The 25,626-nt window shown below is 43.7% G+C and overlaps 1 protein-coding gene across 2 annotated transcripts; it reads left to right on the top strand.

The window, feature by feature from the left end:
• Positions 1-7,527: 7,527 nt before the first annotated feature.
• On the top strand, positions 7,528-16,702 carry LOC112239719 (polyadenylate-binding protein-interacting protein 2B). Of its 2 annotated transcripts, none has more exons than XM_024408150.2 (4): positions 7,528-7,784; positions 11,788-11,960; positions 13,433-13,609; positions 13,766-16,702. In XM_024408150.2, the coding sequence occupies exons 2-4, from the start codon at positions 11,799-11,801 to the stop codon at positions 13,820-13,822; spliced, it is 396 nt and encodes a 131-aa protein (XP_024263918.1). In that variant the 5' UTR covers positions 7,528-7,784; positions 11,788-11,798; the 3' UTR covers positions 13,823-16,702. The 2 variants fall into 2 exon arrangements, with proteins under 2 accessions (XP_024263918.1, XP_024263917.1); XM_024408149.2 differs by lacking the exon at positions 7,528-7,784 and adding an exon at positions 8,189-8,341.
• Positions 16,703-25,626: the final 8,924 nt, after the last annotated feature.

Genomic DNA, 25,626 nt, shown 5'->3' with positions numbered 1-25,626 from the left:
TAACAACCCAGCCTGCCCCTAACAACCCAGCCTGGCCCATTCAAGCCCCCTAACAACCCAGCCTGGCCCATTCAAGCCCCCTAACAACCCAGCCTGGCCCATTCAAGCCCCCTAACAACCCAGCCTGGCCCATTCAAGCCCCCTAACAACCCAGCCTGGCCCATTCAAGCCCCCTGGCCTGGCCCATTCAAGGCCCCTAACAACCCAGCCTGGCCCCTAACAACCCAGCCTGGCCCCTAACAACCCAGCCTGGCCTCTAACAACCCAGCCTGGCCCTAACAACCCAGCCTGCCCCCTAACAACCCAGCCTGGCCCATTCAAGCCCCCTAACAACCCAGCCTGGCCCATTCAAGCCCCCTAACAACCCAGCCTGGCCCATCCAAGCCCCCACCCTTCACTACACCACTGGAGACAAGGACACTGCTAGACACCTGGACAAATACACACACACACCACCTGGTGAGGGGAGGACGGCTCATAGTAACGGCCGGAAGGGAGTGAATGGAATAGCATCGAAACCATGGAAACCATGTGTGTGGTGTGTTTGATACCATTCCATTGATTCCGTTCCAGCCATTGCTATCTACATTTAAAAAATAAATAAATAAATGTAACCTTTATTTAACTAGGCAAGTCAGTTAAGAACAAATTCTTATTAACTAGGCAAGTCAGTTAAGAACAAATTCTTATGTACAATGACAGCCTAGGAACAGTGGGTTAACTGCCTGTTCAGGGGCAGAACGACAGATTTTTACCTTGTCAGCTCGGGGATTCGATCCAGCAACCTTTTGGTTACTGGACCAACGCACTAGGCTACCTGCTGCCCCAATGTAGTCTGGGTACCAGTCGACAGGAGTGGCAAATTAGCTAAAGAAGACTGGTATCCCTCCCTAATTAAGGTGCCACCAGCCACGTGGAACAGACACACTCTTATGGTGTGTCTTTGTCCAGATGTCCAACATTGTCCTTGTCCCCTGTAACGTTCGTCGTCTTCCTCTGATGAGGAGTAAGAGAGGTCGGACCAATTTGCAGCATGGTAAGTGTCCATTTTAATAAGACAAACTGAACACTACAAAATAACAAAGTGAAACAGTCCCATGTGGTAACAAACACTAACATGGAAAATAATCACCCACAACTCAAAAGTGAAACCAGGCTACCTAAATATGGTTCTCAATCAGGGACAACGATAAACAGCTGCCTCTGATTGAGAACCATACCAGGCCAAACACAGAAATCCCAAAACATAGAAAAAGGAACATAGACAACCCACCCAACTCACACCCTGACCATACTAAAACAAAGACATAATAAAAGAACTAAGGTCAGAACGTGACATCCCCTCAGCGAGACAGGAAGTGATTGGTCAGGTGACAGGGAGGAACCCTGGGACATTCCTTGTGGACGCTTCATCGTTATCTCTGGAATTCTGGTATCCTGGACAGACACACCCCTCAACATCCCAACCCCGTCTCCTTCCCCTCACACACACAGCCATGTTTTCATTACTTCTCAGGACTTTTTGGGAAGTAAAAATGTATTCCCATTCAAAATCCTATTTTCCCAAAACCCTAACTATAACCCTAACCTTAACCCCAAACCCTGAACATTACACTTAAACCTAAAATAGCATTTTTACTGTTCAGGACATGCAAAATGTCCTGACCTTTGAGAACACATAAGTCCACACACACACACACACACACACACACACACACACACACACACAACAATTGCCCCCATTCAAATATTTTGCCAATTCTGTCTAGTGACCATGACAGCTCTTTGAAATGTCTGTTTACTGTGTGTGTAAGCGTGTTTTTTGTTTTAGTACTGTTGTGTTTTAGTACTGTTGTATTTTGAGTGTTGTTGTGTTTTGAGTGCTGTTGTATTTTAGTACTGTTGTGTTTTAGTACTGTTGTGTTTTAGTACTGTTGTGTTTTAGTACTGTTGTGTTTTAGTACTGTTGTGTTTTGAGTGCTGTTGTGTTTTAGTACTGTCGTGTTTTGAGTGCTGTTGTATTTTGAGTGTTGTTGTGTTTTGAGTGCTGTTGTGTTTTAGCACTGTTGTGTTTTAGTACTGTTGTGTTTTGAGTGTTGTTGTGTTTTAGTACTGTTGTGTTTTGAGTTTTTAATCGAGTTTGCACAAATAGAAGGAGTGCTTTGACTCTCACTACCTGTGTGTGTATTAATGTGTGGCTTCCTTTCCACGTGTGTGTGTCCGTGTGTGTGTGTTGTATAAACAAGTGTGTGTGCCTTTCCTGTAGCCATGGGTCCCCACCCCAGGTAGTGTTGGTGAGTTTGAAGCCTCCTCCCCCCCCCCGCCAACAAACCACTGCCCTCTAACAGAGAGCCCGACGGAGTCTAGAGAGAGACTGAGAGAGAGAGAATAAAGGAGAGAGAGAGATACAGATTATGAGTAACAGACTGCAAGTGTTTTATGTGAGGTCAACAGAGTCTGTATAATCTCACACCGACACACACACTCTTGGGAACATCTGGCGCTCTACAACTTTACTACTCATTTTATTGTCTCTCACACACATCTCATGCTCTCTCTCTCTCTCTCTCTCTCTCTCTCTCTCTCTCTCTGTCTCTGTCTCTGTCTCTCTGTCTCTCTCGGTCTCTCTCTCTCTCTCTCTCCCTCTCTCTCTCTCTCTCTGGCATGAGAAACATATGTTTACATTGCCAAAGCAAGTGAAATAGATCATAAACAAAAGTGAAATAAACAATACAAAATTAACAGTAAACATTACACAAGTTTCAAAGGAATAGAGACATATCAAATGCCATATTGTGGCTCTGTGTTAAAACAACGTGCAGATAGTTAAAGGTCAAAAGGGAAAATGAAAACATAAACAAACATGGGTTGTATTTACAATTGTGTTTGTCCCTATTCGTGTGGCAACAGGTCACACATCTTGCTGCTGTGATGGCACACTGTGGTATTTCACCCAGTAGATATGGGAGTTTATCAAAATTGGGTTTGTTTTCAAATTCTTTGTGGGTCTGTGTAATCTGAGGGAAATGTGTGTCTCTAATATGGTCATACATTTCGCAGGAGGTTAGGAAGTGCAGCTCAGTTTCCACCTCATTTTGTGGGCAGTGAGCACATAGCCTGTCTTCTCTTGAGAGCCATGTCTGCCTACGGAGGCCTTTCTCAATAGCAAGGCTGAGTCTCACTGAGTCTATACATAGTCAAAGCTTTCCTTAATTTTGGGTCAGTCACAGTGGTTAGGTATTCTGCCACTGTGTACTCTCTGTTTAGGGTCAGTCACAGCGGTCAGGTATTCTACCACTGTGTACTCTCTGTTTAGGGTCAGTCACAGTGGTTAGGTATTCTGTCACTGTGTACTCTCTGTTTAGGGTCAGTCACAGTGGTCAGGTATTCTGCCACTGTGTACTCTCTGTTTAGGGCCAAATAACATTCAAGTTTGCTCTGTTTTTTGTTAATTCTTTCCAATGTGTCAAGTAAATATCTTTTTGTTTTCTCATGATTTGGTTGGGTGTAATTGTGTTGCTGTCCTGGGGCTCTGTAGGGTGTGTTTGTGTTTGTGAACAGAGCCCCAGGACCAGCTTGCTTAGGGGACTCTTCTCCAGGTTCATCTCTCTGTAGGTGATGGCTTTGTTATGGAAGGTTTGGGAATCGCTTCCTTTTAGGTGGTTGTAGAATTTAACAGCTCTTTTTATGGATTTTGATAATTAGTGGGTATCGGCCTAATTCTGCTCTGCATGCATTATTTGGTGTTCTATGTTGTACACAGAGGAGAGCTATTTTTGCAGAATTCTGCATGCAGTCTCTCAATTTGGTGTTTGTCCCATTTTGTGAATTCTTGTTTGGTGAGCAGACCCCTGACCTCACAACCATAAAGGGCAATGGGTTCTATAACTGATTCAAACATGTTTAGCCAGATCCTAATTGGGATGTAAAATGTTATGTTCCTTTTGATGACGTAGAAGGCCCTTCTTGCCTTGTCTCTCAGATTGTTCACAGCTTTGTGGAAGTTACCCGTGGTGCTGATGTTTAGGCCGAGGTATGTATAGTTTTTTTGTGTGCTCTAGAGCAATGGTGTCTAGATGTCATTTGTATTTGTGGTCCTGGCAACTGGACCTTTTTTGCAAAACCATTATTTTTGTCCTACTGAGATTTACTGTCAGGGCCCAGGTCTGTCAGGGCCCAGGTCTGTCAGAATCTGTGCATAAGATATAGGGTGCTGCTGTAGGCCCTCCTTTGTTGGGGACAGAAATACCAGATCTGTCACGAACGTTGTCTTGAAAATGACTTGACCAAGGTGCAGCATGGTGAGCGTCCATTTTTCTTTATTTTTAAATGTCGCCAACAAAACAATAAACAACAAACAATAAACAAACAATAAACAAACAATAAACAAACTAATGTGAAGCTCCGTAAAGCTATACATGCATTAAACGAAGACAACAACCCACAAATGAGAAAAGGAAAAAAGGCTGCCTAAGTATGATTCCCAATCAGAGACAACGATAGACAGCTGTCCCTGATTGAGAATCATACCCGGCCAAAAACAAAGAACCAGAAAGCATAGACTTTCCCACCCGAGTCACACCCTGACCAAACAAACCTACAGAATAAAAGGATCTCTACGGTCAGGGCTTGACAAGATCATTAGCAAACAGTACAAATGTACAAATGAACTCTAACCTGAACCACCGTACACTGACTGATTACAACTTAGTTATTTTAGAGAGAGCTGCAGGCTGGGAGGTTTCTCTTTTGGTGATGGGGAAGTTGGTTTTTTACACATCGCCCCAATCTCTTTTCCCTCCAGTGCATTCTTAGTTCAGGAAGAGAACAGCTGATCCAGTACACTGACTCTGTACTGGTACCCCCTGCATATAGCCTTGTTATCGTTATGTTATTGTGCTACTTTTTTATTATTTTTTACTTTAGTTTATTTGGTAAATGTTTTCTTAACTTTTCTTTCTATTTCACCTTTATTTAACCAGGTAGGCCAGTTGAGAACACCTTTATTTAACCAGGTAGGCCAGTTGAGAACACCTTTATTTAACCAGGTAGGCCAGTTGAGAACACCTTTATTTAACCAGGTAGGCCAGTTGAGAACACCTTTATTTAACCAGGTAGGCTGGTTGAGAACAAGTTCTCATTAACAACTGCAACCTGGCCAAGATAAAGCAAAGCAGTGCGACACAAACAACAACACAGAGTTACACATGGAATAAACAAACATACAGTCAATAACACAATACAAAAGTCTATATACAGTGTGTGCAAATGGCGTGAGGAGGTAAGGCAATAAATAGGCCATAGTATTGAAGTAATGACAATTTAGCAAATTAACACTAGAGTGATAGATGATGATGTGCAAGTAGAAATACTGGTGTGCAAAAGAGCAAAAAAGTAAATAAAAACAATGTGGGGATGAGGTAGGTAGATTGGATGGGCTATTTACAGATGGGCTGTGTACAGCTGCAGTGATCAGTTAGCTGCTCAGATAGCTGATGCTTAAAGTTAGTGAGGGAGATATAAGTCTCCAACTTCAGCGATTTTTACAATTCGTTCCAGTCATTGAACTGCACTGTTGGTTAAGGGCTTGTAAGAAAAAGTAGGGGGGAGGCTTAACAGGTTAAGGGCTTGTAAAAAAAGTATGGGGGGAGGCTTAGGTAGGTTGGCTATTTACAGATGGGCTGTGTACAGCTGCAGGTTAAGGGCTTGTAAGAAAAAGTAGGGGGAGGCTTAACAGGTTAAGGGCTTGTAAGAAAAAGTAGGGGAGGCTTAACAGGTTAAGGGCTTGTAAGAAAAAGTAGGGGGAGGCTTAACAGGTTAAGGGCTTGTAAGAAAAAGTAGGGGGAGGCTTAACAGGTTAAGGGCTTGTAAGAAAAAGTAGGGGGAGGCTTAACAGGTTAAGGGCTTGTAAGAAAAAAGGGGGAGGCTTAACAGGTTAAGGGCTTGTAAGAAAAAGTAGGGGGAGGCTTAACAGGTTAAGGGCTTGTAAGAAAAAGTAGGGGGGAGGCTTAACAGGTTAAGGGCTTGTAAGTAAGCTTTTCACGGTAAGGTCTACACTTGTTGTATTCGGTGCATGGGATTTTGATTTTATGTATGAGTCTGAGGAAATGTACAAGTCTGCTGTTAATGATAATGCAGAGGATTTTCCAAAGGTTGCTGTTGACACATATTCCCCAGTAGTTATTGGGGTAAAATTGTCTCCACTTCTGTGGATTGGGGTGATCAGGCTTTGGTTCCAAATATTGGGGAAGCTGCCAGAGCTGAGGATGATGTTAAAAAGTTTAAGTATAGCCAATTGGAATTTGTAGTCTGTATATTTTATAATTTCATTCAGTGTACCATCAACACCACAGGCCTTTTTGGGTTGGAGGGTTTGTATTTTGTCCTGTAGTTCATTCAATGTAATTGGAGAATCCAGTGGGTTCTGCTAGTCTCATTGAAGCCTACCATTGACTATGGTGCAGACGTTGTGAGACGTTTTGTCATTGTTGTGTCTAGGGGGGCATATTTGGGAGGGAATGCTGTCACCTCCAGGTAGGTGTTTGTCCCCCTGTGTGCTGAGGGTGTCAAGTTCTTGTCCAGTTCTGGCATTTAGGTCGCCACAGACTAGAACATGTCCCTGGGCCTGGAAATGATTGATTTCCCCCTCCAGGAAGGAGAAGCTGTCTTCATTAAAGTATGGGGATTCTAGTGGGGGGATATAGGTAGCACACAGGAGGACATATTTCTCTTTTGTGGTAATTTCCTTTTGAATTTCTAGACAAATGTAAATTTTTCCTGTTTTGATTAATTTCATTGAGTGGGTTAGGTCTGCTCTATACCGAATTAGTATACTCCCTGAGTCCCTTCCCTGTTTCACGCCTGGTAGTTTGGTGGATGGGACTACCAGCTCTCTGTAACCCAGAGGGCAACCAGTGGGATCATCTCCGCTATACCATGTTTCTTGTTGGATGACATTGTCTGTATTTCTGATTTCTTTGGTGAAATCCAGGTTCCTGCTCTTTAGGCCAAAGGCAGAGGACTCCAAGCCTAGGATATTCCAGGATGAGATAGTGAAAGCTTTGTGTTCCATGAAGTGATCTCTCTCTCACAAACACCTCCCATGCTGTTAAAATATGTATTTGTGGCGCCCTCTGCTGACTGTTAAAGATAATGCATTTCAACCATTGCCATTTAGCAGAATCTCAATAGTCTTGAATTTACTTTTTTCCTCTACTCTCTTGGACAATCACATATGAAAGGATTAGTAAAGACCGTACTTGTTGATATGGTATTCGTCACAGTTTAGACCAGGAAATAATTAACTTGAAACGTATTATAAAGGCACCAGGAATACAATTAGGGTAAGGAGGAAATAATGTGTAGCCCGCCCAATGACTATATATATACATATGCCCTACTTTACCAGATTGCACATTGTTTTTTACTCCGTCTGTGAATGAAAAAGGGGGCTGTTTCTTGTTTTACTCCATACCAGTGATGTCAGTAAAAGGAGTTGACTGATTTCCGTTCCCACCAATAGTCGGTGTGTACAGTTGTACAATCGGTACCACGTGACCGTTTTCCTGGCTCGCGGTTGTGGCACAAATCGTGATTTTCGAGGCTCTTTCTCTATGGACTATAACGGGGAAAAACGGACAAAGACGCATATTTACGAATCTTAAAATTGGATGTGTTAAATTGTTTTGTTCTGGGGGTTATTTCGGCAATTGAGGAGCCGCTTTCATAGGAGCTGCCGTTTAGTTTTTACTACGGGGTTTGTTTACCACATTTCAACTTGGTTGGTGAGTAACGTTACCTATTTATAGGTTAGCGGCTATCGTAGGTTGCTAACAGCTGTGGCTGTGTTTTCAATCTTAACTTGGCAAGCCCGTATCGTTCGCTTTGCTTGACTGTTGAATATCCAAACAAAGCTAGATAACGATAAAGGATGTAGGTAGTTGGTGAGTTTAGTCAAAACACTCGCACTTGTCTGTTAAGCATTGTTTACTCTGCTACTAGCTAGCTATAACATGTTTGTCACCATTTACACGTTTTAATAGTGTCCGCTATACGGTAATATTTTATATTTATTGTTCAACATATACCTCCCGCTGACTTTGTCTCTCTTACCACTCCACTCGTTTTAATGTTAGCCACGCAAGTGTGTGTTTTGGTGAGAGGCAGGGGAGGGCGCTTGTTGGCTGTTTGTCCAAGCCTAGACCACATGACCACCGTGTTCCTAATGTATTTAGCTAACTAACGTTAGCTAGCCTACGAGTGTGTTGGAAATACGTTTTTTTATTTTGTATTTAAAAAGAAAAAAAAAGAAAAGAGGAAACACTGAAGCAGGGGATGCCAGGTATGACTCTAGAACACCCGCCGTTAGTTTTTTAAAAAAATTTTAACGTGGATTTCACAGCCAAATATTTGAAAACAACTAAATATTGCGTCTTGGCCCGATTCCGTGCGAAATGCCATGCACTGACCTAGCTAAATGCCAGCTAGCCTAGCTTAGCTAATTGCGTCTCTGACGCATCAACCCAGATGGGAATGGAACTCGAACCTATTGTTAGCTTTGCGTTCTGCCGTTCTAAGATCTGACATTGCCATTGTTAGCCTTGCGTTCTGACATTCTAAGATCTGACATTGCCATTGTTAGCCTTGCGTTCTGACATTCTGAGATCTGACATTGCCATTGTTACGTGTGTTTGTGGGAAATACGTTCTAATACCAGCCGTTTCAAAATATGTTTACCGTTAAACTTTTTCTTTTTTTTTCGTGACCGTTAGCCTCTGTTAGCTAACTCCTTTAACTAGCTAACTCCTTTAACTAGCTAACTCCTTTAGCCAGCTAACTCCTTTAGTTTCTTTATGTTTTCCATGCAGGCCCATCCCATGGTGGTGGTAGCATGTTGTAGCTAGCATTGCCTAGCTAAGCCCTCACAATCATTTTCACAGCTAGCGCGCTAATTTCATGTGTAGTTTTTGTTGGTCGTCACTTCATGTGCGGCCAACCTCGATGATGTTAGCCACCATTTGTTTTCCATTCTTAGCTAGGAAGGTGTTTTGGTAAGGTGTGAGACTGGTTTATTAGCCAGATGGCAATGGAAGGCAGGTTGATGTAGCGTCGTTAGCTATCGTTAAATCCCATCACCACAAACCTATAGCTAAACTGCCCCCCCATAAGACTTATCTTAGCAGAATTAAGTTAAGCTTTTAACGAGGCCGTCAATAACCAATGGTTAATAACGTGTTTAGATTTAGCATTGTATACATACACGAGCAAGCCCCTCCCTGCATGCAGCGTGGTTAATAAGTTACACAACAACACGTTGACCCCAATACAAATAGCATCAGACTAACTATATTTACCAGTGATGGCTAACCAGCTAGAAATACGCAGTAGCTATTCCATACACAGGTGTGCCATTTTGGCATTGTTGATCGCTAAATAAAGGAAACACGTGGCTTCATGTGAAGTTAGCAAATTGTCCTGCACTGCAGTAGCAAGCTCGCTAATGTACAAGGACTGGCAGTGTAGCTAGCTGTCCACGTTAGGATTGCTGTCTCGAAGAGCAACTAGCTATTGTAGCTTACTACGTATTTAACTTTCAGATATAGCTTGCTATAGCATTCACACAGGCAGTGCAATCCTCTGCAATGTCACGCAGGTCTCTGACTAGCTGTATTACATAAGCACCGGTCCATGGCCGTACACGTTTTATTGACGACTGAAAAATATATATTTTGAAAATGTGGTGTTTTCCCCTCAAGTAGAGGCGTCGCTGCCTCATTCACAATGTGTTCTTTTGTTCTCCCTCTGAATGACAGGGAATGAGTGTAACGTAGTAGAAGTGTGTGTGTGTGTGTGTATATAATATAGGAAACGGTTCGATTACATTGCTTCTCCGTGTGGAGCTTCTACTAGACTTTCCATCAGCCACCTGTGGTTGAACTGTATTCTGACGACACTGGTGCTAATTCTTTAAAATATATATATATATATTCGTTGTATTTAATTGAGACAGGAAAGGTAGCCATGTTGTCTCGAGCCAGGGGTCCGAGTCACTAACCAATGGACTACACAGGCCAGGCGTTGGTCCAAATTCTAATTTAATCAAATCAAATGTATTTATATAGCCATTCTTTGATCAGCTGATATCTCAAAGTGCTGTACAGAAACCCAGCCTAAAACTCCAAACAGCAAGCAATGCAGGTGTAGAAGTACGGTGGCTAGGATAAACTCCCTAGAAAGGCCAAAATCTAGGAAGAGACCAAGACGGGAACTAATGAGGGGTGGCCAGTCCTCTTCTGGCTGTGCGGAGTGGAGATCATAACAGAACATGGCCAATTTACCATCCCCAATCCGATCATACCTCATACAATTCCTATTACCATCAATGCATGCAAAGTATAATGAACCTTTACTATTTTCCTTTCTTTATTATAAGTGCTTATCTCAATCTTACATTCAGCCTTAACTATAAATGAAATCAGTATGGAGCTTGAACCACTGTTCTACCATTCTAGGCATGGCTCAGGGGTTGATATTCAGCCCTATTGCCAGACATGACCAATGAGCAATCATCAACAACCTCTGTGGTTGCCCCTGTGGTTGATTTTCTTTCTTCAGGTGACAACCAAAATACAAATAGTTCCACAAGTCTGGTCTTTCTGGTTCTTCCTCGGTGTGTAGATGAAAATGGTTACTTGGGTGAGGGATCATAATCGTAAGGCAACCAGAAAAATACTCCTGATTTACCCCGAGGGAGAGTGCCTTTTCAGACCTTAAAGGGAATATTGCATAATTAGGTTGCTTTTAAAAATGTTGATTGGTTTCATGCTTCCAACTAAAAGTCCCAATACGACATATCACTTTACATTTGTATTTTGGGCCCTGTAAGCATAACCCTGTTAGTCTACACCTGTTTGTTTACCAAGCATATGATGAATGAAATTAGATTTGATCTTTATCTACTAGCAACAAAACATAGGCACTTTAGTACCTACTTCAAATTGCAAAAATTAGAAGTGTAGTAGTAACATTTTTTGATTAGCTTTTGTGTTTTAGATTGGTTATATTCCTTCTACGTTAGATTTGTGGAATATGTATGTATGTATGTCAGTGCCACCTTTAAAAAATAAATAAAATGTAAATCCCTGGCCTGGCTACTTCATTCCTCCATCTACCAGACAGTTTGTCTGATGTGCTTTAGTTTGTCAGTGATTTATAGTTTGTACAGTCCTGGTGTCATTTAGGGCCGTTCTAAAGATAACAGACGAGAGAATTCACAGGCCTTCTGTTATGTCATGGTGTTCTATTGTCTGTGAGTTGCAGTGTTCTACTATGTTTATGGATGTTGTTTGTCTACATTGTTGTTTTATAGAAACTCCTGCAGAACTGCCTCCTTGTGTTTCTCAGGCTGGTTGTCAATGTGATGTTTAGTGAATTGGCCTATTTAGGTTTTAAAGGTGGAGGTAGACTGTAGAGTTCAGTGGGGACTTTTTAAAAGGATATTGTACTCAAATGAATGGGGGGGGGGGAATTTGCCCAATAACATATTAGTACAATTATTTGTAAAATTATTTTAACAGATTAGACCATGCATATGGCCAAGCAAAAAAATGCTCTGTGACCACCAGCCAATGAGGAAATCTACAAGCATTTAGCTGGTGTTAATTTCCCGCCCTGTGCGCAGCGGCACAGCTTAATGACTGCAGTGGAAACACTGGTAGGGTTGTCACAATGCCAGTATTACTCAGAAATGTGTGTAACCATGCTTCTTAATCTCTCCGGTCCCATCAGAGCCGTCGGAGATGAGTGGTCCCGAGGTAGTGAAGACGCCGGGGGGTGGGGCTCCGGGGAAGGAAGGCAAGGAGCCTGTAGCAAATGGGCATCCAGGAGAGGGGGATCAGGGAGGAGACGATCCCTTTGCTGAGTACATGTGGATGGAGAACGAGGATGTTTACAACAGACAGGTTGGTGTACACACACAGACAGTTAGTCCCAGATGTGTCTGCTTGATGTCTGTCTTATCAAGAGGAAACCCTTTAGAGGTGGAATCCAACCACACACCATTCTCTCTGTGTGTTGTGTAATGTTTTTTTTAGTGTAATGAGGATATCTCATTACAGTAAGACGAGCCTTCATCCTTCGTCTATCTCGCTCTCCCTCCCTTTCTATACTGGGCACTGAGAACAGATCATTTCACCCTGGCTCACTGATAAACTACTACTAGTGTCTGAAGAGTTCCTGGTGTGTTATTTCGCTCTCACCCCCCCCCTCTCCCTCCATGTACACTACATGACCAAAAGTATGTGAACACCTGCTTGTTGAACATCTCATTCCAAAAACATGGGCATTAATATGGAGTTGCCCCCCTCCCCCCCTTGCTGTTACAACAGCCTCCACTCTTCTGGGAAGGTTTTCCACTAGATGCTGGCACATTGCTGTGGGGACTAATGCCACAGAGCATTAGTGAGGTCAGGTACTGATGTTGAGCGATTAGGGCTGGCTCGCAGTCGGCGTTCCAATTCATCCCAAAGGATCGATGGGGTTGAGGTCAGGGCTCTGCAGGTCAGTCAAGTTCTTCCACACCGATCTCGACAAAACCATTTCTTTATGGACCTCACTTTGTGCATGGGGGCATTGTCATGCTGAAACAGGAAAGGGCCTTCCTCAAACTTGGAAGCTCAGAATTGTCTAGAATGTCATTTTAGCGTTAAGATTTTCCTTCAGTGGAACCAAGGGACCTAGCCCTAACCATGAAAAATAGCCCCAGACCATTATTCCTCCTCCACTAAACTTTACAGTTGTCACTATGCATTCGGGCAGGTAGTGTTCTCCTGGCATCCGCCAAACCCAGATTCGTTTGTCCGGACTGCCAGATGGTGAAGTGTGATCATCACTCCAGAGAACGTGTTTCCACTACTCCAGAGTCCAATGGAGGCGCGCTTTACACCACTTCAGCCGATGCTTGGCATTCCACATGGTGATCTCAGGCTTGTGTGCGGCTGCTCGGCCATGGAAACCCGTTTCATGACGCTCCCGACAAACAGTTCTTGTGCTGACGTTGCTTCCAGAGGCATTTTGGAACTCCGTAGTGAATGTTGCAACTGAGGACAGATGTTTTTTTTTCCATGCTTCAGCACTCAGCGGTCCCGTTCTGTGAGCTTGTGTGGCCTGTCACTTTGCACTTGAGCTGGTGTTGCTCCTACACGTTTCCACTTCACAATAACAGCACTTACAGTTGACCGGGGTAGCTCTAGCAGGGCAGAAATTTGGCGAACTGACTTGTTGGAAAGGTGGCATGTTGAAAGTCACTGAGCTCTTCAGTAAGGCCATTCTACTGCCAATGTGTGTCTATGGAGATTGCATGGCAGTGTGCTCAATCTTACACACGCATCAGCAACGGTTGTGGATGATAGCTATGTCTCTCTGTCTCTGTCAGGTTGAAGAGGAGTTGTTGGAGCAGGAGTTCTTGGAGCGTTGTTTCCAGGAGATGTTGGATGAGGAGGACCAGGATTGGTTCATCCCAGCCAGGGACCTCCCCTCGGGGGTGGGTCAGATCCAGCAGCAGCTTAATGGCCTGTCAGTCAGCGATGGAGGAAACGCAGAGGAGATGGCGGTGAGGAGACACAGCGGAACACACACACGCATCAGAGAACACACATGTACAACAGTAGACCGCCATCTTGTAAAAATGAGTTTTGTACAATTGCATGGTTCTCACTTTCTCTTCTCCTTTTTTAAAATCTCGCCATCACTCCATGTCTCCCTGCAGAGGAAGAGCAACTTGAACCCCGATGCGAAGGAGTTCATTCCAGGAGTGAAATACTAGGAGTCCCCCTCACCCCCAGGGAGCGCCCACGCACACACAAGCACGATCTCACACACCCTCGCAGAGACTCTGGCGGCCTCGTCCGGAACACACACACACACACCGAACAACACACACAGGTCCAGGGCGTGTAGGTAGAAACCCATAGGAGGGTGGGGGGACTTTTATTTAGATTTTCTGTTTGTTTGATGGTTAACTAAGGGACAGGGTGGGGGGTGTCAGTATGAATAAAACCCTCTCGAGGGAGCTGCTGCTCCATGTACACTGTAAAGGTAGTGTCTCAAATTGCACGCTATTCCCTATGTAGTGCACTACTTTTGACCAGGGCCCATGGGCTTGAGTCCATAGGGAACAGGGTACCTTTTCGGATGCACACCGAGACGTACATATACAGAGTAACGAGAAACTCTGAGATTTACCAACCTTTTTCATGGTTGCCATGTTGGCACCTAAAAACTCCATGATATTGCAACAGGCAAATCGCAAATGACACCCCGTTCCACTTTCATTGTGCACTACCTGGTCCAAAGTAGTGCACTACATAGGAAGTAGGGTGCCATTTTGAGATCTGCATTTATACTTTTCATGGCTGCCATGTTTGTGCCGGAATGTTCCACAACATTACCATTCTAATTGGAATCCAACTAAGAATGTTCTTGTTGCTATAGAATGACCCGGTGCCAACATGGATGACAGACAGTTGTCCGTTCTAGAACTCTGTACATCTACGTACCTCTGGTTACAATATGACATCATAATGACTCTGTTCAATAGGTCGTTATCAATAAAATGTCACAATACGGTGCAGAGGTTTTGAATCGCCTGCTGAGGGGGCAAGGAGACTCCTGGCTCCACTTAAACCGTTGACAACTGCGTGTCGTTTTCAAGGGGTTGTTAAATAAATGTGAACTATTTGGTTGTAATATCATCTCCTCTTGAAGCCCAGAGTCAAAAATACAAACGTCAGATTATTCCACATTTGCCTTTATCATCAGTTCTAAATTAACTGCATACTTTCCGTGATCAGTAAACATCAATTGATCATGGAATTTCAGATACGCGAGGGTAGCTTCACGATATATCTCAATATTGACCACCATTGATTGGATATTTGAGTGATCGAAAGGAGAGCTATTACCTGACAAGTATGAGTGGTTTAGGTTAATTTCCCATCAGTTGTGGGCTCTGCCTGTCAAGCAGCAGAAGGGGGCATTTGCAGATGTACTGTTGGTTGATAATGTTTACTTTGCTAGCTACTGGTAGAAACGTTGTACAGTTGGCTAAACATAGTGGTAAGTAGACCTAATGTACTTTTCCCCCAACCAACATAGGCCTACCTAGTAACGTTAGCTAACATTATCCCCTTTACAACATTGTTTTTAAGAGTGTTTTAATCCCCATTGCTGCTGACAGATGTGATAGAAATTGATGTAACACGTCAATGTGCCTAGCTAACGGCAGATTGCGTCAATGTGCCTAGCTAACGGCAGATTGCGTCAATGTGCCTAGCTAACTTTCAGTGTATAAACTAGATTGCTATATCGAGATATTGTTTGATTTGCTTGTCCTCTAGTGGAGGTGACCGTAGTCCACTTTACCAAGATGAGGACTTGTCCATGTCAAGCTCTTTCCACAAGCCTAATCTCTGATGAAGCAAGCTAAATTATGTTGTCTGGAAATCGATTTTGCTACATGTCAAATTAATAGGCTACTCTCGCATATCAAAAAAACATGATCATTTGATGTTTATTGACCATGAAAGCATGCAGTTACTTGCTGTATATCTCTTGACTATGCTCTTCAAGAGTTGATGAAAACAGTTATTTAGCAATCCCTAAAAATGGCACATAGTTGTCAATGTTTTTAGTGGAGCTAGGGGTCTCCTTGCCCCCCTAGCAGCCAACTCGAACACTCTGCACAGGATTGTGACGTTTTTATTGATAACCACCTACAGACCTGCCTAAATTTCCTCTTATGACATCATAAACATTCTCTGTGTAGAGCGGTTTTTATTCCTCATGGGTCTGGTTCCAAACCAGTTACTCCTCTCTCCTATCCCCTAACCCCTTGTGGGTGAAAAGATTGAGGTTCTAGCCCCCATATCAGAACCTGGATCTGAAAGGTAGGTCTTGTATGGTGAGCATTTGAACCGTTTTGATGGTTGTAAGTGAACAAGGGTGTAGGGGTTTGGGTATTTTAGAGTTTGGAACAAGGCTGTTCTCTCTGGCTTGCATCTCAAATGGCACCCTGTTCCCCGTACAGTGTTCTACTTTTAACCAGAACCCTACGGGCTCAGGTCAAAAGTAGTGCACTAAATAAGGAACAGGGTCCCGTTTGGGACGCGGCCTCTCAGTACTGAAAGAATGGAAGCATCATGTTGAACTCTTGTTGGTTCAATCGTGTTTATATAAACACCTGATCAGGCTCTGTTTTAAAATTTAAATCTCATTTATTTTGTCTCTCGAGGAGCAAAGTTGTTTTGTCTCTCTTGGGTTGCCGTAGCCTGTGGTCAAAACGGGAATTGGAAATGAATTCCAAAATGGCACCCATATTCCTTCGTATAGTGCCCTACTTTTGATCAGGGCCCATGGGGCTCCCAGTGCTAGTGCACCACATGGGCAATAGGGTGCCATTTTGGCGTTCATACTTGTCTGTCTTTAGCTCAGTGTCTAGGGGAGGTTCAAATGAATGGGCGGGACTTGAGGTCAAGTTGACTAATCACAGGCCACGTGCACGCTGGGTCAACCAATAAGAATTGTCCGCCGAGTGGATTTACATAAATCATTTTCTTTTTTGTGATTTTTGAGTTGGAAAGTCCTGACAACACAAAGTATGAATTTCAATACAAAAAAAAAAGATTAATAAAGATGAAAAAATGCAGGTAAACGGCTGGTTGTCTTTGTCAACGAGTTATTTCTCAACGTTAGGAGGAAGGAAAGATTGTCATGTTACAGTTGATGAGCACAAACAGAAAGGGAAAGTTTCTCTTGGAAGACTTCGAGCGAGGTTGGTTTAGAACCGCCCCGAGGGAAGACTTCCGGCGAGGTTGGCTTAGAACCGCCCCGAGGGAAGACTTCCGGCGAGGTTGGTTTAGAACCGCCCCGAGGGAAGACTTCTGGCGAGGTTGGCTTAGAACCGCCCCGAGGGAAGACTTTTTTTGAGCAGCTCTGCACTACACCACCACTCGGTACATGGCTCTACCTTCCCTTCACAACCTGCTCAAAGACCACGGCGATAGGTTTAGGTGTTATTCCAAAGGTTTTAAGGAACAGCCATGATTCTTTTGTATTGCATGTGTAACTTCAGCATACTTTGGGAAAATAACGGAATTTCAGATGAAGGGATGTTTTTTTTGTGATGATTTGCTGTAGGGGAGAAGAAGAAAAATCATATAAAGATCAAGGTGAGGAGGATGAAGGCTGTTGGTCGGTGGCTGGTGTTCTGGACCAGTCCTGAGGTGGGACATGGGTGTCTGGTGAGGAGGATGCAACTGATGTGTTGCATCTGAAAATGGCACCTTATTCACTCTATAGTCCACTACTGGTCCATAGTAGTAGTTCACTATGTAGGGAATAGGTGCCATTTGGGATGCAATCATGGTGTGTTAATGGGAACAGTATGATGATATTGCTACTTCAGTGTTCAGCATAATGACTTGCAGTACAGCCTGTGACCTTTTGTTGACCTGATATCACACACACACTCGTACCATAGTTGGATAATGTGTATGAGGCTAACTTTTTTATTTATTTAACCTTTTCTTATCATGCCTAGTTAAATACATTCTTGTTTACGATGACGGCCTACCAAAAGGCTTCCGGCGGGGGCCTGGGATTAAAATAAATACAATATAAATATAGGACAATTCACAACAAGAGAGACAACACAAACGTACATAGAGACCCAAGACGACAACACAGCATGGTAGCAGCACAAAACATGGTACAAACATTATTGGGCACAGACAACAGCACAAAGGGCAAGAAGGTGGAGACAATACATCACACAATGCAGATACAACTGTCAGTATCCATGATTGAGTCTTTGAATGAAGAGTTTGAGATAAAACTGTCCAGTTTGAGTGTTTGTAGCAGCTCGTTCCAGTCGCTATCTGCAGAGAACTGAAAAGAGCAGCGACCCAGGGTTGTGTGCTTTGGGGACCTTTAACAAAATGTGACTGGCAGAACGAGTGTTGTATGTGGAGGATGAGGGCTGCAGTAGATATCTCAGATAGGGGGAGTGAGGACTAAGAGGGTTTTATAAATAAGCATCAACCAGTGGGTCTTGCGACGGGTATACAGAGGTGACCAGTTTACAGAGGAGTATAGAGGCCAGTGATGTGTCCTATAAGGTGCATTGGTGGCAAATCTGATGGCCTAATGGTAAAGCACATCTAGCCGCTCGAGAGCACCCTTACCTGCTTATCTATAAATTACGTGTCTGTAATCAAGCATGGTTAGGATGGTCATCTGAATCAGGGTTAGTTTGGCAGCTGTGGTGAAAGAGGAGCGATTCCAGTAGAGGAAACCAAGTCTAAAAATAACTTTAGCCTGCAGCTTTGATATGTGCTGAGAGAAGGACAGTGTACCATCTAGCCATACTCCCAAGTACTTGTATGAGGTGACTACCTCAATCTCTAAACCCTCAGAGGTAGTAATCACACCTGTGGGGAGAGAGGCATTCTTCTTACCAAACCACATGACCTTTGTTTGTTTTGGAGGTGTTCAGAACAAGGTTAAGGGTAGAGAAAGCTTGTTGGACACTAAGAAAGCTTTGTTGTAGAGCATTTAACACAAAATCCGGGAAGGGGCCAGCTGAGTATAAGAGTGTATCTGCATGTAAATGGATGAGAGAGCTTCCTACTGCCCGGCACTATGTTGATGTAAATTGAGAAGAGCGTGGGGCCTAGGATCGAGCCTTGGGGTACTCCCTTGGCGAGAGGCAGTGGCTGAGACAGAGTTTCTAACTTTACACATTGCACTCTGAGAGAGGTAGTTAGCAAACCAGCCCAAAGACCCCTTAGAAATCAGGGTTGTACACAGACACTCATACCATAGTTAGCCTCGTACACAGTATCCAGGTCCTACACACACACACACACACACACACACACACACACAATAGTTCGCCTTGTACACAGTATCCGGGTCCTCCTACATACTCCCTATGGTATCTTATTTCTGTGACTGGTAGTCCTAGCACAATAATGGCCTGAAAGGAGCCTAATGTTACTCCATGTTCTGTTTAAAGGTGAATTGGCTCTGGAAGCCATGTGGCTCAGTTAGCACTTGCAATGCTAAGGTTGTGGGGGGGAAAAAATGTCTGCACTTGCTACTACTGTAAGTTGCTCTGGATAAGAGCGTCTGATAAATGGCTAAATTGTAAATTAAGCCAAAATACTCCATCTAAACATGAATTGATTCTCAATTGTGGTACTGTTCTAGAAACAGAAATCACACTTCCTCTAAACAGTTTTAACACAATTGCAGCCGACCAGTATTTTTCAGTAGCAACACGTTTGTGGCGTCCACCTTCCGATTACACACAGGTGTTGGGAGATGCCGTGTGCTAATTATCCCAGGTAGTCCCGTCATCAGTCGGTCTTCTGTAAACACGCGCTGTGACATGGAGTTATGGCCGTGTGGGAGTTCTAACCCAATAAAAGGCGTCTTATCAATTTAACCTTTTTGTTTGACTATTATTTCTCGAGGTTATGAAATAAGGACATTAGGCATCCAAAAAACGTACAGCAAGAGATGAGTGTCAATGTTCAGACCGAGCGTCGGGGCTCTTAACTATAAACTCCACCCATACAGAAGACCCCTTCTTTCAATGACTCTTATACGGAGTCATGGTCAAGGGCTACAATACTCTATGCAAATCTCTCACTCAAAGTTTATTATAAACAGTATATGAATAAAACAGGTATGTACAGCAGTAGTTTTTATGTGGCAAGTCAGTTAAGAACATATTCTTATTTACAATGTTGGGTCTAGGAACAGTGGGTAAACTGCCTTGTTCAGGGGCAGAAAGACAGATTTTTACCTTGTCAGCTCAGGGATTCGATCTAGCAACCTTTCGGTTACTGGCCCAACTCTCTAACCACTAGGCTATCTGCCGTTATGCAGGATGAGCCATGACTAGAATACAGTATGTAAACAAAGTGACCAGTGTTTATTGACTATGTACATATGGCAGCAGTCCCTAAGGTACCCGGATAGTAACATTTAATTTTACTAGGCAAGTCAGTTAAGAACAAATTCTTATTTTCAATGACAGCCTAGGAACAGTGGGTTTTGTACCTTGTCAGCTTGGGGATTTGAACTTGCAACCTTTCAGTCCAACTAGTCCAATGCTCTAACCACTAGGCTACCCTGCCGCCCCTGGCCAACATTGACTAAGGATGCTTTCACATATCCCTTTATGATCCGGATCGTGGAGTGTTTGGTACCCTGATTTGCGCTATAAAGCATGTGTGAAACAAATCCTGAACCTTTTTGAGTAACGGGTCCAGGACCAGAGTACCAGGTTCTAAAAATAGCTCGCTAATGTCATGTAGAATGTGCATCTTGCTAATCGCAACATGAAACTGTTGTTTTTCAGGTTTTGTGAAAGATGAACTTATTCTGTACTATTCTCACAAACAAGCTCCAGGAAACCAAACCAGGGTACTGAATTTTCTACGTGAAAAAGCCCAGGACAGGGTACTGGGCAGAGGTCAGATAGTGGGTGAAGTCTGATGGCCTGGAGATGGAAGCTGTTTTATCAGTCTCTCAGTCCCGGCTTTTATGCACCTGTACTGTCTCCTACTTCTCATGATGCTCTCAATGTTGCATATATAGAAGTTTGTGAGGGTCTTAAGGACCAAGCTGAATTTCTTCATCCTGATGGTTGAAGAGGCGCTGTTTCCGCTTCCTTCACCACACAGTCTGTGTGAAGGGACGCTGAGGAACTTGAAGCTCTTGACCCTCCACTGCAGCCCTGTGGATGGGAGCATGCTCTCTCTGCTGTCTCCTGTAGTCCATTACCTTTGTTTTCAAATCAAGTATTATTGGTCACATGGTTAGCAGATGTTAATGCGAGTGTAGCTTGTTCTAGTTCCGACCGTGCAGTAATATCTAACAAGTAATCTAACAATTACCCAACAACTACCTTATACACACATCTAAAGGGGTGAATAAGAATATGTACATATAAATATATGGATGAGCGATGGCCGAGCTGCAAAGGCAAGATGCAATAGATGGTATAGAATACAGTATATGCAGTTGAAGTCTGAAGTTTACATGCACCTTAGCCAAATACATTTAAACTGTTTTTCACAATTCCTGACATTTAATCCTAGTAGAAATTCCCTGTCTTAGGTCAGTTAGGATCACCACTTTATTTTAAGAATGTGAAATGTCAGAATAATAGTAGAGTGATTTATTTCAGCTTTTATTTAATTCAAAGTATTTGGTAGCATTGCCTTTAAATTGTTTAACTTGGGTCAAATGTTTTGGGTAGTCTTCCACAAGCTTCCCACAATAAGTTGGGTGAATTTTGGCCCATTCCTCCTGACAGAGCTGGTGTAACTGAGTCAGGTGTGTAGGCCTCCTTGCTCGAACACACTTCTTCAGTTCTGCCCACAAATCTTCTATGGTATTGAGGTCGGGGCTTTGTGATGGCCACACCAATACCTTGACTTTGTTGTCCTTAAGCCATTTTGCCACAACTTTGGAAGTAATGCTTGGGGTGATTGTTCATTTGGAAGACCCATTTGCGACCAAGCTTTAACTTCCTGACTGATTGTCTTGAGATTTATCCACAATGTTATTTCCTCATGATGCCATCTATTTTGTGAAGTGCACCAGTCCCTCCTGCAGCAAAGCACCCCCACAACATGACGCCACCCCCGTGCTTCACGGTTAGGATGGTGTTCTTGGGCTTGCAAGCCTCCCCCTTCTTCCTCCAAACATAACGATGGTCATTATGGCCAAAATATTATATTTTTGTTTCATCAGACCAGAGGACATTTATCGAAAAAGTACGATCTTTGTCCCCATGTGCAGTTGCAAACCGCAGTCTGACTTTTTTTATGGCAGTTTTGGAGCAGTGGCTTCTTCCTCGCTGAGCGGCCAATCAGGTTATGTCGATGTGGATATAGATACTTTTGTACCTGTTTCCTCCAGCATCTTCACAAGGTCCTTCGCTGTTGTTCTGGGATTGATTTGCACTTTTCGCACCAAAGTACGTTCATCTCTAGGAGACAGAACATGTCTCCTTCCTGAGCGGTATGACGGCTACATGGTCCCATGGTTTATACTTGCGTACTATTGTTTGTACAGATGAACATGGTATCTTCAGGCTTTTGGAAATTGCTCCCAAGGATGAACCAGACTTGTGGAGGTCTACAATTTTTTTTTTTTTCCTGAGGTCTTGGCTGATTTCTTTTGATTTTCCCATGATGTCAAGCAAAGAGGCACTGGGTTTGAAGGTAGACCTTGAAATACATCCAGAGGTACACCTCCAATTGACTCAGGCTGATTTACATCCTTTATCAGAAGCTTCTAAAGCCATGACATTTTCTGGAATTTTCCAAGCTGTTTAAAGGCACAGTCAACTAGGTGTATGTAAACCTCTGACCCACTGGAATTGTGATACAGTGAAATAATCTGTCTGTAAACAATTGTTGGAAAAATTACTTGTGTCCTGCACAAAGTAGATTTTGCAAAAACTATAGTTTGTTAAGAAATTTGTGGAGTGGTTGAAAAACAAGTTTTAATGACGCCAACCTAAGTGTATGTAAACTTCTGACTTCAACTGTACATATGAGATGAGTAATGTAGGGTATGTAAATATTATTAAAGTGGGGTTATTTAAAGTGACTAGTGATACCTTTTATTATGTCCATTTATTAAAGTGGCCAGAGGTTTGAGTCTGTATGTTGACAGCAGCCTCTCTGTTAGTGGTGGCTGTTTAACAGTCTTGAGATAGAAGCTGTTTTTCAGTCTCTCCGTCCCAGCTTTGATGCACCTGTACTGACCTCGCCTTCTGGATGATATTGGGGTGAACAGGCCATGGTCCGGGTGGTTGTTGTCCTTGATGATCTTTCTGGCCTTCCTGTGACATCGGGTGTTGTAGTTGTCCTGGAGGGCAGGTAGTTTGCCCCCGGTGATGCGTTGTGCAGAACGCACCACCCTCTGGAGAGCTTTGCGGTTGCGGGCGGTGCAGTTGCCGTACCAGGAGGTGATACAGCCCAACTGGATGCTCTCGATTGTGCATCTGTAAAAGTTTGTCAGGGTTTTGGGTGACAAGCCAAATTTCTTCAGCCTCCTGAGGTTGAAGAGTCGCTGTTGCTCCTTCACCATGCTGTCTGTGATGTGTACTCAGAGGAACGTAACTTTCCACCTTCTCCACTGCTGTCCCTTTGATGTGAATAGGGGTCTGCTGTTTCCTGAAGTCCACGATAATCTCCTTTTGTTTTGTTCTTGAGTGAGAAGTTGTTTTCCTGATACCACACTGAGTGCACTCATCTCGTCCCTGTAGGCGGTTTCGTCATTGTTGGTAATCAGACCCACCACTGTTGTCATCAGCAAACTTAATAATTGAGGCGGAGATGTGGGTGAACAGGGAGTACAGGAGGGAGCTGAGCACGCACCCCTGTGGGACCCTCATGTTGAGGAACAGCGTAGTGGAGGTGTTGTTGCCTACCGTCACCACCTGGGGTCAGCCCATCAGGAAGTCCAGAACCCAGTTGCACAGGGCGGGGTTCAGACCCAGGGTCCTGATCTTAATGATAAGCTTGGAGGTGTTGAAGGAGCTACAGTCAAACAGCATTCTTACATAAGTATTCATCTTGTTCAGATGGGATAAGGTAGTGTGTAGTGCGATGGCGTTGCCTGTGGATCGGTTGTGGCGGTATGCAAAATGTAGTGGGTTTAGGGTCTCAGGTAAGATGATATGATCCTTAACTAGCCTCTGAAAGCACTTCATAATGAGAGAAGTGAGTCTTACGGGGAGATGGTCCCTAGTTAAGGTAACTGAACTAAATGACTATCTCTCACTGTGTTTTCCCACTAGGGACCATGTAGTGGAGGGCTGGGTTCCTCTGAAGGCCGGGTCAGAAAACTACTTACACATCTGAAATGTAAAAAAGATGTGAAGACAAGTTCTCGTGGCGAGATTGAATCCCCAAAGATCCACTTTATAGCGTGAGTAAAATTGAAAGGTAATCTCCGATTGAGCCGACATACGAAGCATTTACCATGAATGCAATCTCTGCGAATGTGGAAACATTTGCCTTTAAATTTCAATCGTACTATTGTGCAGATCTTCACTGCAGATTAAGGGCAGCAGGTAACCGAAAGGACGCTCGTTTGAATCCCCGAGCTGGCAAGGTGGAGAAATCTGACGTTCTTCCCTTGAGCAAGGCAGTTAAGCCTCAACAACAAAGGCAGCCACCCACACCACTCTAATTCAGAGTTTTGGTTAAATGCGGAAGACACATTTCGTTTGAAGGCATATCCTTTACCCCTTCCCTTAAATCTATGCCTGACTATAGATGGACTCTTCGCAGTAGTTATCGAGCAGCAGTGATTGTGTTAGGCAAAAGGTGAGTAAGTAAGCCTCGTCCGAGCCAGAACGACCCATAAGCCAAAGGTGGTCCTATACCAGGGCTGTTTGTTGTTTGAAACTGGGGTGAGGGAAGCGTTCAAAATAACACAGTGTTGTACAACTGTTTGTCATTGATGTATAGGTGAGCGTTCAGTCATACCAGGGCTGTTTGTTGTTTGTAGCTGGGGTGTAGTTTGATGCTCTTCTCTGCTGGACTGAAGCTGGGGGAGTGGTTGGTAGAGACACACACGTGTTTGTTTTACTATACTTGGGGGAACCCATAACATTTAAAATCCTATTTTCCCTAATTGTAATCCTGACCTTTAAGCCTAAAATAGCCTTTTTCCTTGTGGGGACTAGTAAAATGTTTGTTTTAACATAGTCAAATCACACACACACACACACGGGTCAAGTGCAAGGTGGACCTACGGTCTAGGTTGGTCTCGTTAATAGTGTCAGTTGTGTTAGATAATTAGGTCTAGGTTGGTCAGTGGTCGCCCCCCAGTGGTCAGACTAAGATATGACAAAAATATGGCAGGAGCCGTCCTTTCTCGTTTGAAAGTTAGGCTGGTAGCGCCCCACGCAGAGATGCAAAACACAATTTGTACAGCAGAGAGGTTGTCTTTGAGTCACCAGTATAGACCCATCCATTAAAGTATTGTCAGGTCTGGTGTACTTACATCTGTGTGTGTGTGTACCTACCACAGGAGGTTGGCTGGCACCTTAATTGGGGGAGGACAGGCTCACGGTAATGGCTGGAGTGGAATTCATATCAAACACATGGTTTCAAACACATGTGTTTGATTCCATTCGCTACGTTCCAGCCGTTATTATGAGCCGTCCTCCCCTTCAGCAGCCTGTTGGTGCTCTTATAGCAGAACCTCTTAAACGTGGCCCAGTGTCACTGTTAATCTACAGACCGGAGACGGGGGAACACTGTCATTCAGATGGTGACAGGAGTGCTATTCGTGATTCTCTGTGAAGTGCTGGTCTGGGTATCAGTTAGTTAGCTGTCATTCCACTCCTGTCTTGCTAAACATCAACACAATCTTTGGCATATGACACGGAGTACAAGGAGTGGAGTGTCAGCTAAGTAGGCGGGTACCCAGGTGACTAAAGCGCTACACATCTCCAACTAAAGCCGACCCGACCGCCCAATGCAACGGTTGTTTAAAGAATCAGCCTTGTGTGTAGCCTCAGTTGGTCAC

This window comes from Oncorhynchus tshawytscha, linkage group LG10, assembly GCF_018296145.1.
Source record: "Oncorhynchus tshawytscha isolate Ot180627B linkage group LG10, Otsh_v2.0, whole genome shotgun sequence".
NCBI classification, from domain to species: Eukaryota; Metazoa; Chordata; class Actinopteri; order Salmoniformes; family Salmonidae; genus Oncorhynchus; species Oncorhynchus tshawytscha.
Note: the sequence above shows the minus strand (reverse complement) of the source record. Positions and strands in the feature narration are given on the sequence as shown.